This window comes from Ruditapes philippinarum, unplaced genomic scaffold (genome assembly GCF_026571515.1).
Source record: "Ruditapes philippinarum isolate M1 unplaced genomic scaffold, ASM2657151v2 ctg555_1_1_1_1, whole genome shotgun sequence".
NCBI classification, from domain to species: domain Eukaryota; kingdom Metazoa; phylum Mollusca; class Bivalvia; order Venerida; family Veneridae; genus Ruditapes; species Ruditapes philippinarum.
The window spans coordinates 60,952-73,668 of NW_026867175.1; the positions used below are offsets into that span (position 1 = coordinate 60,952).

The following is a 12,717-nucleotide window of genomic DNA, read 5'->3' on the forward strand; positions in this document are numbered from 1 at the left end:
AATTCTAACTGCTACACTTTAAACAGTAGTGAAATATGATTGTTAGAACATATATGAAGAAACCTGTGATCGTTTTTAACCTTTTTTAGTTTCCTTTTTGTATTTAGAATATTTGACTTTTTCTCAAATATTGTTAAAAGTATTCACTTCAGACAAGAAATGTATGCTGACTATTAAGGGCAGGTAAGTCTGTCAAGCACATTGGCTGAGTTATGCCCCATTTGCTATGTTACTTTTATTTAGATATTCAACACTGAGAAATGTGTAAATCTGCAGACAGGTCTTGTTTATATGCTATTTTGACTGGCTTTTATAATTTCAGAAAGTAATGAATGATGCATTAGGCAAGTTGATACCAAAAGGTTCAGAAGGTTTCCCAGGACTGGTATGGTGTGATATGTATAATATCAGCTCCTGTAGTTTTACAGAAGTCAACAAACAGGTGTGTAGCCTTAGTTTGAGTACTAGATAAATGTAATATTTCTGTGGAAAATAAGTGAGCTGATTTTGTAAAAAAAACAATGACAACACTCCAAATACCCCCACTCCAGGATAAATCAAAGCACAGAAGGCGCTGAATTTGTTTGGGTCTCAGAATGTCAGAAAGGTGAAGGTTGTGAGATTATAAAACAATTGGTTTTTGTATAGTGCCACCAATGCTTTCCAGCGTTTTAATTGTAGTAGATTGGCTATAAGACTAATTGCAACACTGATATTCGATCCAATGTTTATTTGACATTTGAAAAAAAAGAGTTGCCTTAACTGGGATTTGAACTCAAGACCTCTCGCTTCTTAAGCGAGCGCGCAAAACCCTCGGCCACGGTGTATTTACATGTTAACGGCCTGAAGAAAACCATATTATTCTAGTTAGGGTTTGTAACGACGCTAACTGTTGTTTAACACTTGTATAAATAATCATGGCGCTTACTATAAGCATGTATATCGATAAAGAATAAAACAATATTAGAAATCTTCGACCATTCGGGAATTATTTTGCTTTAAAATTAATCCGCCTGTCATGTGACCATATTTACGCAGTGATCTCCCCTAAATTTTTCGGCCTAACTGTTACATATAAAGGGAAGTAACCGCTTCAAAAAAGTGGACTACTTTTGGCACTTGCAATTAACAGCATTAGAGTCTGAAATTTCGCTACCATTATTTGTTTGGTCTGACGACCCAAACAAATAAAAACAACAACTTCAACAAAATACCCCACAAATTACTATTAATATGAATAATACAAGCTCAACTGGATATTTATACCATTATATATACCCCTATAGATGATCAGCAGTTGTGGATTTTTTTATATGATGGTAAATATAGTTCATATTATTAGTTATATTTTGTTACTAGTGTATATTGTGTTGAAAACAACATAAATCAAGTTTCCTTCAGTTTAGTGAATGTTGCACAAAACAATATTACATTATATATCTTTTATTTTATTTGACAGTTTGTTATGGTAGTGTATAACCCACTTGGTCACTCTGTTACAAGATGGATCAGACTCCCTGTGGTTGGTAAGGCCTATACTGTGATGGGACCTTATAATGAAGTCATAGAAACTCAGGTAAATGATTAAAATGTTTTCTATTCTTTCACTATAATAGTAATTGCAACTGTTTTGATAATTCCTGTTTTTCCTAGATTTCTTGTCTACAAACTTTGAAATTGAGAAGATGGATTTCTATTTTTTTCATGATCTGTTGATTAAATAATTCATAATAAGTGTTACTTTGCACAGTTGAGGCAATTAATTGGTATAATAGTAAAGGTGTCATGTAATGGAACATGGTTGTGATCCAAGTAAAGTTCAAATTTATATTCTTTGAGTTTAAAGGCAGACACCATTCTTTTAATCAGATTTTGTCTTCATTAACTTTTTCAAGCAGCAGTAATAACAACTGCAAGATTTATGTCTCCTCATGAAGTTAGGCCATCCTACAAATTCACTCGGTAATTTTGGTTGCTGAAGTTATATACATGTACTTTGGTTTTGACATCAATGAAACTGCTAATGGGAAGTTACAGATTTAAAGAACCTTGCAATTGCTTCACATAAAATTCAGTAGAATAAGCTCATTATGGTTCTTTTTATTGCAGATGTCCTCCGTTACAGATCGTACCAAGGACATTCCAGAACGAAATGGATCATTAGCATATAGTGATTTGATATTCCAAGTGAAATTACCTCCCCTTGGTTTCAGTACATACTTTGTCAGTATGTCAAATAGTAAGTTTTCATTGCTTATAGAACTGGAACTTTAGTGGTAGGAAGTGAAAAATGATACATCGCTTATTGCATTGGATTTTTTTTGTAGCTGTAAACTAAAACAGTATTGATAAAAAGGTTTTTGAGATGTTAATTTTGTTTTATGTATTAATTTTGAATAAATGTGACAATTAGTTTATGAAGCTTATCTTTGTTAAAATGATATACATGAATAAATTATTACATTAATGAAAATTTAAAGGATCAGTTGGTGATTGAACTGAAAATAAATTTAACTTTTTATTTGACCTTTGACCTGAATATAAATCATTGTGACTTGAAAATGAAATTGATTATTTATCAGGTGCAATGAAAAAGAAACAGCAGAAACCAGTAAAGAAAATGTTGAAGGGAAATGAAGATTTTGTCATAAAGAATGAGGTAAATCAATACCAACTCTGATTATTGTTTACAGGTTTAGCTTATCTGTGTACTTTATTTTTCCTTATATTTGAAGACTTTTTTTTCAAAAGGTACATTATGATGTAAGTTTGATGTTACAGTATCTAACTTGTTTATGTATTGTTTGCAAAACCAATTTTCCATGAGGGTCAGCATGCAGTAACTCCCAAGATAGTGTATGCCAAGACAAACATTCTTTTGATATTTTTTTTAGCTCACCTGTCACAAAGTGACAGGGTGAGCTTTTGTGATCGCTTTCCGTCCGTCCGTCCATCCGTCGTCCGTCCGTCCGGAAACTTTTGCTTTAAATGACATCTCCTCATAAACCACTAAGCCAATTTCATCCAAACTTCACAGGAATGTTCCTTTGGTGGTCACCTTTAAAAATTGTTCAGAGAATTTAATTCCATGCAGAACTCTGGTTGCCATGGCAAAGAAAAAACTTTAAATATCTTCTTTTAAAGAACCCAAAGAGCTAGAGCTTAGATATTTGGCATGAAACATCTTCTAGTGAGTGTCTACCAAGTTTGTTCAAATAAAAGCCCTGGGGTCAAAATTGGCCCCGCCCCAGGGGGTCATTGATTTTCCCTATATACATATAGTAAAAACTTAAAAAATCTTCTTTTAAAGAACTCAAAGAGCTAGAGCTAAGATATTTAGCATGAAACATGTTCTAATGGGTGTCTACCAAGTTTGTTCAAATAAGAGCCCTGGGGACAAAATTGGCCCCACCCCAGGGGTCATTGATTTTCCTTATATGTGTAAAGCAAAAACTTAAAAAATCTTTTTTGAAAAAAAACAAATAGCTAGAGTTTAGATACTAAGCATGAAACATCTTCTAGTGAGTGTCTACCAAGTTTGTTCAAATAAAAGCCCTGGGGTCAAAATTGGCCCCGCCCAGGGGGTCATTCATTTTCCTTATATGTGTATAACAAAAACTTAAAAAATCTTCTTTGAAAAAACTCAAATAGCTAGAGTTTAGATATTAAGCACCAAGCATCTTCTAGTGAGTGTCTACAAAGTTTGTTCAAATAAAAGCCCTGGGGTCAAAATTAGCCCCGCCCCGGGGGACATTGATTTTCCTTATATGTGTATAGTAAAAACTTAAAAAATCTTCTTCGAAAAAACCCGAATAGCTAGAGTTTAGATATTAAGCATGAAACATTTTCTAGTAAGTGTCTACAAAGATTGTTTAAATAAAATCCCTGGGGTCAAAACTGGCCCTGCCCCAGGTGTGTCATTGTTTTTAACTATATGTGTAAAGAAAAAACTTGAAAAAATCTTCTTTTAAAAAACCCAACAAGCTAGACCTTAGATGTTTAGCATGAAACATCTTCTAATGGGTGTCTACCAAGTTTGTTCAAATAAAAGCCCTGGGGTTTAAACTGGCCCCGCCCCGGGGGCCTATATACAGGTGAGCGACTTCAGGGCCATCATGGCCCTCTTGTTTTAATAAACATTGATGACTTTTCCATAAGAAATTTTATGTTGTGTAACATTCAACATTTGTGTAAGACAGATTTTTTTAGTTATAAGTTTGAGTTAGGAAGTCATATGTTTTTTTTTCAATTTTAAGTCAACAGAATTTATAAAATCTGCTGAAATTCTTGTAATAATAAAAGACTGATAAATAGATTTGTAGTTTTTCAATGTTAACTATAGACTTATCTACCTTTGAATATCATCATCAAAATACTCAAGAGCGTCTGAGATTATTTGTAGCACCAGGAACATGTATGGACAAAATACTAATTACGATTGTTCAGGTATACATGTAATAAATTTTATTGTTTGTGTAGTGTAGGAGTTTAGAAAGGTACTCCATTCTAGAAGAATTATTGCATTGATGTTAAGCATTAATATGGCGAAAACTGAGTTTGAAATTTTCCTTATAAAAAATAAATTAGTATTAACTTAAGAAGTAGTCAGAGGGGAACAAACTCTTGATCCTTTATTGGTAGATATTGTTACCACTGGATGAATGCCCCCATTGCAAGAAAATATCAACTGTGCTTTATGTTGTTGTTGTTTTCATTAAAATCTATTTACTTTTTCCAACCAGTCAGATTTTAGAACTCAATTTGAATAACTTACAACTTAACACTGTTTGTTTTATCATTGTATAGCACATATCAGTGAAGTTTGATGGTAGAACAGGAGCCATGAAGTCGATGACAAACCTTGCAAGTGGTCGAGAACTTGATGTTGTACAAGATATTGTGTACTACCTAAGTCACCCAGGCAACTGCAGTAAACCAGAGTTTGAGCCTTCCGGTGCTTATGTTTTCCGTCCTCTACATGAAAAACCAGAAACATGGAAAGTTTCATACCCTGGTGATGCTTCACAGGTACAAGGATAATACACTTGTTAATATTCCAGTAAATTGAAATCTTTTATTTAAAATGTGATTTTTTTACCAATTTTACTAGAAATACCAGTTATATCTCGGGTAGTAGAATGATTGTATGTACCTATTACCTATTGAGCTAATTGGACGGCTTTAAAAACTATAAAGTTAATTTACTTCTATTTGAATAAAGATAACATGGTTAATGATGCATGACTTGATGCCTAGCTCTTTTTTTTTATTTTGCCTCAATATAAGTTAAATTTACATTAAAAGTCTTCAAATATTTTTGGTCTGTATTACAAGTATTACTGTATTCTGTTCTCGTATTTCAGGGTCCTCTAGTACAAGAAATTTATACAAAGTTTAGTTCCTGGGTTACACAAGTTACAAGAGTGTACACTGGAGAGAAGTATACTGAAATTGAATGGACAGTTGGACCTATTCCTATAAAGTCAGTACCTCTTTTCATATATGTTTTATTTACTTTTATCACTCACCTATTTTTTTTTATTTTTTTTTATTGAAAATAAATCCTTTTTTTAAACTATGAAACCTGTGTAAAAATACACCTCAATAATAAAGAATTTGACCTCATACAGAAAAAGTGTCTTTTTTTCTTAAACACAAAGAATAAAATCTACTGCAGTGTGACCTGTTTCAAGAGGCCATTTATCAAAATATAAGTTTCCACTGGTACCACTTCTCAAGACTAGCTTTCATAGACAGATCTAACAGTTTATGAAATTTGAATAATATGTATGTTTGTAGGATAAGTAATTTGCAGAGAAATTCAGGTAAATACTGTTTAGTTATCCAGCCAGGAAAGCTTGTAAAAAGATATCACCTAAAATGTGATAATTCGGTATTAAAAATCAAACAAGCAAACAACACTATCAAAACATGTACATTATATATGAATTTTTGTAAATTTCTTTATTTGAATGGATAGTGACAAGCAAGGTAAAGAAGTGATTGCAAGATTCAATACTTCATTGAAAACAAATGGAAAATTCTATACAGATGCAAATGGAAGAGAAATTCTTGAGAGACAGTAAGATATTCTTCCATTATATATAGCTTATAAATTAAATCTTTATAATCTGCACTGGCTTTTAAATGAAGAATAACTTGCTCTGAATCATTGTCCGTCAAACTGACCGTCAGTAGTTCTGTCAGTGTTTCTTGTAAACTAAATTTGAAAATAGGATAACTTAAAATACACATTTTATTTATTCTTTTATCTTGTATAATTAAGGCAATGTAAACAATTTACACAATTATTTTGTTATTATTTTTCAAACTAGTTGCTATGTCATCAAATAGTTAGTATCACAAAGGCACTGATTATACATTGTAGGAGAAATTATAGACCAACTTGGAAGTTAAACCAGACAGAACCAGTTGCTGGTAACTATTACCCGGTTAATAGTAGGATCTTTATGCAGGTAAATGTTGTCTCTCTGTTTACAAAAAACAAATTACATATGTATTAATATCCCAATTATTTGTTTGTTCCCATTTATTTCTGTTTGTTTAATTATACACCCCACTCCAACTAATGGAAAATAAAAGTTAAATTTTATTATTCAAGTTCACTAATAATAGAACACAAAGGAAGTGTAAGTGAAAATGAAGTTATAAAAGATAAGTTCTGAAAGATATGCTCTTTGTAATGTAGTGTTTTTAGAAAATAGTTTCTTATATGGGTATCAATCAGACTCTGTTAACTGTTAGCTTAACTTTTCTTATCATAATACGAAAATACATTTGTCTAAAAGTTACTAGTTCTAAATTTAAAGGACATGAATTTAGCTGGATTGAGTAAGATGTTATAAACATAACAAAATGTATTGAGATGTTTGTCATTACTGGCTTGTTTGTTTTACAGGATACAAAAGAAGATACGCAGTTTACGGTGATGACTGACAGATCACATGGTGGGGGCAGCATTAATGATGGTCAAATAGAAATCATGGTAATTGTTCATCAAAATTCAACTTTTATATACATGTATACTATCATAATGTTTTAGTGGAAGCTGTTAAAATCATAGACCTATGCTACTAGTTTAAAACCGGAGTCTGTCCAGACTATGTATACTGTGCTCCTCTTAGTTCACGGTACTTAACGCCTTGAAGCAAGGAAGAAAACAGCACATGAAACTAATGGTACAAAAATTGTCATTAGCTGTAACATAAAGTTATTTTCTTCTGTATGACACAAGGAATCAACAATATATTTAGTCAAAATCAGTTTAAATGAGCCAGACGTAGATCATGTGTCGGCCATTTTGAAAACAGTATGTCATCATTTAAATCGCGGTAATGGTGTTTTATTTCAGTTTTTTTTTATGTTTCAGTTAAAATTTCTACATGTTATTTTGCATAATTTTAAACATTAAAACTATCTTTACTTTGTAACTCAAAATTTATTTTTTTCAACAAACAAGAACATTTAGAAAATGATGATTGTTTCAGACGTATGCACAAATTGAACAGACTATTGTTGCTTTTTGCAGAAGTTTGTAAAATGTTGTTCTGTTTTACGTCAAAATCTATAGATTTAAAATATTTTGCACAAAACTTTGTTATATAGGTGTTTGAATAAAATATGTCAATTCTGACCAATTTTAACGCTGGTCACATGAAAATATGCCATTACTGCAGTACCTTGAAATAAGTGATGACGCGGAATTAGTGATGTTGAGTATACCTTGTAAAATTGCTGTATAAATAATATATATATGGCTTTCAAATTACGATAGACAGTTTCAAAGTCACCATAAGGAACAATCTAGTCAAACAGACTGTTGAAAGACAGTTTCAAATTTCCAACTGGAACAATCTAATCATATAGACTGTTGTTAGTTCCAGGAACAGTCTAATCAAACAGACTGGTTTAAGTTATAGGAAGTGGACAAGAGACTGGTTCAAATAAGCTTCATGCTTTCATCACATTCAAGCTTTATATAAATATTTTTTACCTAAATAGATTCAGATTGTAAATGTGCTTTAATTTTATGTATAAATATTCTTTCTGCAAAGTGTCTTTGTAAAGCATGTAAAAAATGTCTTAACTTTGACCACGTTAGATTAATTTCTTAAATGGGCTTTTCCATAGTTCAATTTTGACAAAACCATTCATCTTTTTGAGGAAAATTTTCACAATAAGAACTGACAGATTAGCAAAAAGCTAGATCATGATCTTTGCTGGCTGAACTTGTGTCTGCACTGGATATATGGGTAAAATAAGTTGCCAGAGCAGGCTAAAGGTTAATTGTATTTGTAATCTTGTATATGTTAAATTAGTGTTACTACACAGTCTTATAACTATGTGAACTTCTGTAGCTTAGAGTGACTGGTTTCAGAAAATTATATATGTAAGTGATTCAAAATTTAAATTTTAGATGCAGCCCACTATTTTACCTGTTATATCATATTGTTGAACAATTGTAGTAATTTTAATCTGTTTTTAGTTACATAGACGTAACCTGTTTGATGATTGCCTTGGAGTGGGGGAACCACTAAACGAGACTGGAGCAGATCACAAAGGATTGATTGTTAGAGGTATACAAGTATAATATACATGTCATAAAAGTATCATTCTGTTTCAATGGTTCTTTATCATTCTATACTTCTATGAGTTTTGCAGTTAAATTTAAATATATTTATCATCTTTCACTTTTAAATGAATTCTAAAATTTATTTTTGCATGCTTTCATTTTGCTGTCATCATCAGACTGTGACTGAAAGTGACATGTATGTGCCTCCTGTATTGAGCCCGGCTAGTCTTCATATCCATGCTGATCGATACTTTAACATTGTTATTAAAATTGAGTTAAAATTCTGTGTTTTGATTATGAGTCAGGATTATCCCTCTTCATAAAGAAGAGAGCAAAAGTTAACTGCCTTTTTAAGAAAACTTTAAGAGACTACTTTTTTGTTATCATTTCCATTTGCTTTGACCATGTGGATTGTTTTGAAAAGCTGTTTATATTGTAGAAAAAAAAGGTTTTAAACATATTTTGAGCTGTATAAAATGGAGCTGAATGGCTACTTTAAAGGACATTATTTGAAACCAAGAGCTTTACATTGTTACATTAGTTATATTTAACTTATACAGTAAATCCCTCAATTAAGACCACCATCAGGACTGGACCAAAGTGGTCTTAATTGTGTGGTGGTCTAAATTGTGAATATTTTTATCATTGCTTACATACTTTATGCCCATGGTCTCTTTTAGTCATTTTGTATGAACAAACCCTACAAATACAACATGTTATAATATTTAATCAGATGTGAGCAAAACATTTTTCTGAAGAAATTTAATATTTAATTATCGTTGGTCGGATTTCAATACTAATTATTATATACTGTACATATTTCACCTATCATATAAGAAATTATTTCTTCACAAAATAAATGTGCTGAAAGCAACATTGAACCAGAAACACAGTAACTCTTAAATTTACTTTCACACCTTATTTCATACAATAACCTTATAACAACAATTTTTGACACCTTGTTAATCTAACAGCATTCAAAGCAGATAATAACAGCAAATATGTGTTCTTGATAGGTGTTGACTTTAAAAATCGGTGGTTTCAATAGTGATTTCAAATAATGAGTAAATCAAAGAATTGGGACTGAATCTTGTGGTCTTAAAAGTGGATAAAAGGATTGGTCTTAATTCTGGAGCATGTAACTATTGACATAAAGAACAGAAAATTCCGTTCTTATAAAAAATGATCTGAATGTGGTTTTAAATCTGAGTTGGTCTTAGGTAGAGATTCTACTGTATATTACATTTTTTTCAGGTAAAATGTATGTGTTTATGGATACTGTAGCTAACTCAGCTAAGATGCATAGAGATTTAGGGTTGAGAACATACATGGCACCTATACCTGCCTTTGCAAAAACTGATATGAAATATTCCGAGTATTCTCAGTATTTTAATACGATGGTTTGTATTATTTATTCTCTGTGATTTGAAAAGATAATGAAAAAATTGTACAACACTTAAATCTACTTGCTTTTAGTTCTTGTTATCTCAGCATAGATTGGAATGAACATTTTAGAAAAGTCAGTGGGTCTTTAATGTGTTGGCTTGAAGTTCTTATTTTTCCATTCATGATTTTTGGATATAACGCTTTCGAAATTTTCAACCTTTAATTGTACTGGTTAATAGTTCTTATATTCCTGTGCATTATCTGAAAGAGAATTTTTGAAGTAATTATGACACTTTAATGGATTGACAGAGGAATGGATACCTGTAAAAGAATACTAAAAGTTTTATGAATTATTGATATACTGATCAATAAAGATTAATTTTCTTTTCAGTGGTCAGGAATCAAGTCACCTTTACCAGCCAATGTTCACATGTTAACTCTAGAACAATGGGGTGGACCAGCTATAGAACCTGCAGCCACACAGCCATACCTGATACGTCTTGAACATTTCTACGAGAAAGGAGAGGATGCAGAGTTATCTCAACCTGCCACAGTTTCATTACAGGTTGTTGCATTGTTTTCAATTTTCTGGATGGTGTTTAAGTCACGTCTTTGCTATTTATGTCATTTATGTTGACTTTCAAAATATATCAGTAGAGAAAAATGCAAAAGTCGCCAGGCACTATATGTAACACACAAGCTTTCAATTAGTTAAAAAAAGCATCAACCTTCGGTGATCCAGATTTCTAACTGATAATGTTAAGATTCCCATGTATGTAGGAAATACTGTTCACTTTGTTTCATTTGTTAACATGGAAGGTAGATAATTCATGTTAACACCTCTGACAATGATCATAAAATTCCAATAACACCTTCATAGGGCCAAGCAAATCAAAACTTTAAAGCTGCTTTTGTATTTGAACCAGATAATATTACATTGTACATTTTTTAAGAATTCGATCACAGTATCTTTAAAGCATCATGGTTCAGTACACAAATTCAAAACAGAACCAGTACCAAATCATGATAAACTGCAGAATTTCAGCTTATTTTTTCTGTTTATATATATTATATATATATTTATCAGGACCTGTTTGTGCCGTTCAACATAGAGAGTGTAGAGGAGTTGACACTAGGGGCTAATCTCCCCAAGTCTCAACTTAACAGACTGAAGTGGAAATCCCAGGATAAAATTCTTACTGATAAACGTAAGTTTTACATTTGCTGTTTATAACATATCAAGATCATCTATTGTGATGTATGAAAAAAATCCAATAAAAAATTATTTTCACTTTAATTTTCTATTTTTCTTTCTTCTTAAGAAACCATTTCTATTTCTTGAAGACAAGTGAGACATAAAGAGTGTAGTATTTTTCTACAAACATTCTATTTTGATGATGAACGCACTTTCTTTAAACAATGTATATCAGACAATTCTATTTACATAATTAATTATCATGATTTTATATCCCCCAATATTTCTAATAATCTGCTTTGTGATACACGATTTATAAGTTTCGTATTTGTTTGGGTTTCACATGAATATGAATCATTATTAGAGGTCACTTTTGGATGTCAATAACTCTGGCATGGATTTTGACCGACATGTGGCCCTTTGTGAACTTAAAAAAATCTTGGTCAGTTTTGCCATCAAAAATACTGATGGTTTTCACTTGTAACTTAAATTCAGGTTTTAGGAACTATGATTTAGGACACTTTTCAATACCCATAACTGGTATGGATTTTTAATGAAATCTGGGCCATTGTGAACTTTATTTGGTCAGTATCCAAAAATCAAATACTCATAATTATCTTATGTATATTTTTGGAATGAAATCTTACTCTTTGTTAATTTCTACATTCTCTAGCCTTTTGTTTTGCTATCAAGCACTGAGAATAGTGGATGGTGCTATCCAATGGACAGCACTTGTTTTTATCATGATGTCATTTTTGCAGACGCACTATGACCAAAATTATTTTATTTTCTATATGAACGTTTATTTATTTGTTTAGTGAAAAAAATTATTTTCATTTCAGAAAATATGTACATGGTTGAGAACAGGGTACCGTTGACTGGACCACTGGACATAACTCTGACACCAATGCAGATTAGAACATTTGAAGTAAATCTTAAGAATGGTAAACCAGTCAACGCTGCAGACAAGTTCTCTGTATTTTCTTAGAGAAAAAGTGGCTCCAGTTTGTTTAAACTGAAAACCATTCATAAATATTTGACTGGTTTATTGAGCAATAGACTGTGTTTTGTGTGTATAATTTTCGCACAAGGATTTGTACATAGGAGTTTATATGATTGTATTTGTGTTTACTTAGAATAGAAATCCATACTACAGCTGTATTAAATGCATTGTAGAAATGAAACTTCGTTTTTTAAGGAACTCCACTGAGGTAAAATCTTTCAGTTTTTGGTCATTTTTCACAATAAAAGTGATTATTCTGGGAAAAAAAGAGGTAAAGGAAGGGTCTTACCTACATCAAATTGTTCACAAATCTCAGAAAAATATTTCCAGTCCAGGCATATTAAAAAAAACCTCTTGACATCTCTTCTAACTAAAATCCATTAAAGAGAATAGTTAATAGTTGTTATATATATGCCCGACTCAAAAGCGGCATGCTTTACTTTGTTTATAATTATTTTACACATAATGATTAAGTTCAAGTTGTTTATAATTATTTTACACAATTATATTCTTTAGTTTAAGACTGGGATGTACTATAAC

The 12,717-nt window shown here is 31.5% G+C and overlaps 1 protein-coding gene across 2 annotated transcripts in view; it reads left to right on the forward strand.

The window, feature by feature from the left end:
• LOC132735146 (lysosomal alpha-mannosidase-like) overlaps positions 1 to 12,717 on the forward strand; it is a 42,274-nt gene that overhangs the window by 29,321 nt on the left and 236 nt on the right. For both annotated transcript variants that reach the window (XM_060722047.1, XM_060722048.1), the window contains exons 13-26: positions 323 to 442; positions 1,460 to 1,576; positions 2,110 to 2,239; positions 2,583 to 2,659; positions 4,807 to 5,028; positions 5,364 to 5,482; positions 5,981 to 6,082; positions 6,389 to 6,476; positions 6,920 to 7,006; positions 8,507 to 8,597; positions 9,848 to 9,993; positions 10,371 to 10,544; positions 11,067 to 11,187; positions 12,017 to 12,692. In XM_060722047.1, coding sequence (XP_060578030.1) covers positions 323 to 442; positions 1,460 to 1,576; positions 2,110 to 2,239; positions 2,583 to 2,659; positions 4,807 to 5,028; positions 5,364 to 5,482; positions 5,981 to 6,082; positions 6,389 to 6,476; positions 6,920 to 7,006; positions 8,507 to 8,597; positions 9,848 to 9,993; positions 10,371 to 10,544; positions 11,067 to 11,187; positions 12,017 to 12,162 — 1,740 coding nt within the window. In that variant the 3' untranslated portion in view covers positions 12,163 to 12,692. The remainder of the gene's footprint in view (positions 1 to 322; positions 443 to 1,459; positions 1,577 to 2,109; positions 2,240 to 2,582; positions 2,660 to 4,806; positions 5,029 to 5,363; positions 5,483 to 5,980; positions 6,083 to 6,388; positions 6,477 to 6,919; positions 7,007 to 8,506; positions 8,598 to 9,847; positions 9,994 to 10,370; positions 10,545 to 11,066; positions 11,188 to 12,016; positions 12,693 to 12,717) is intronic.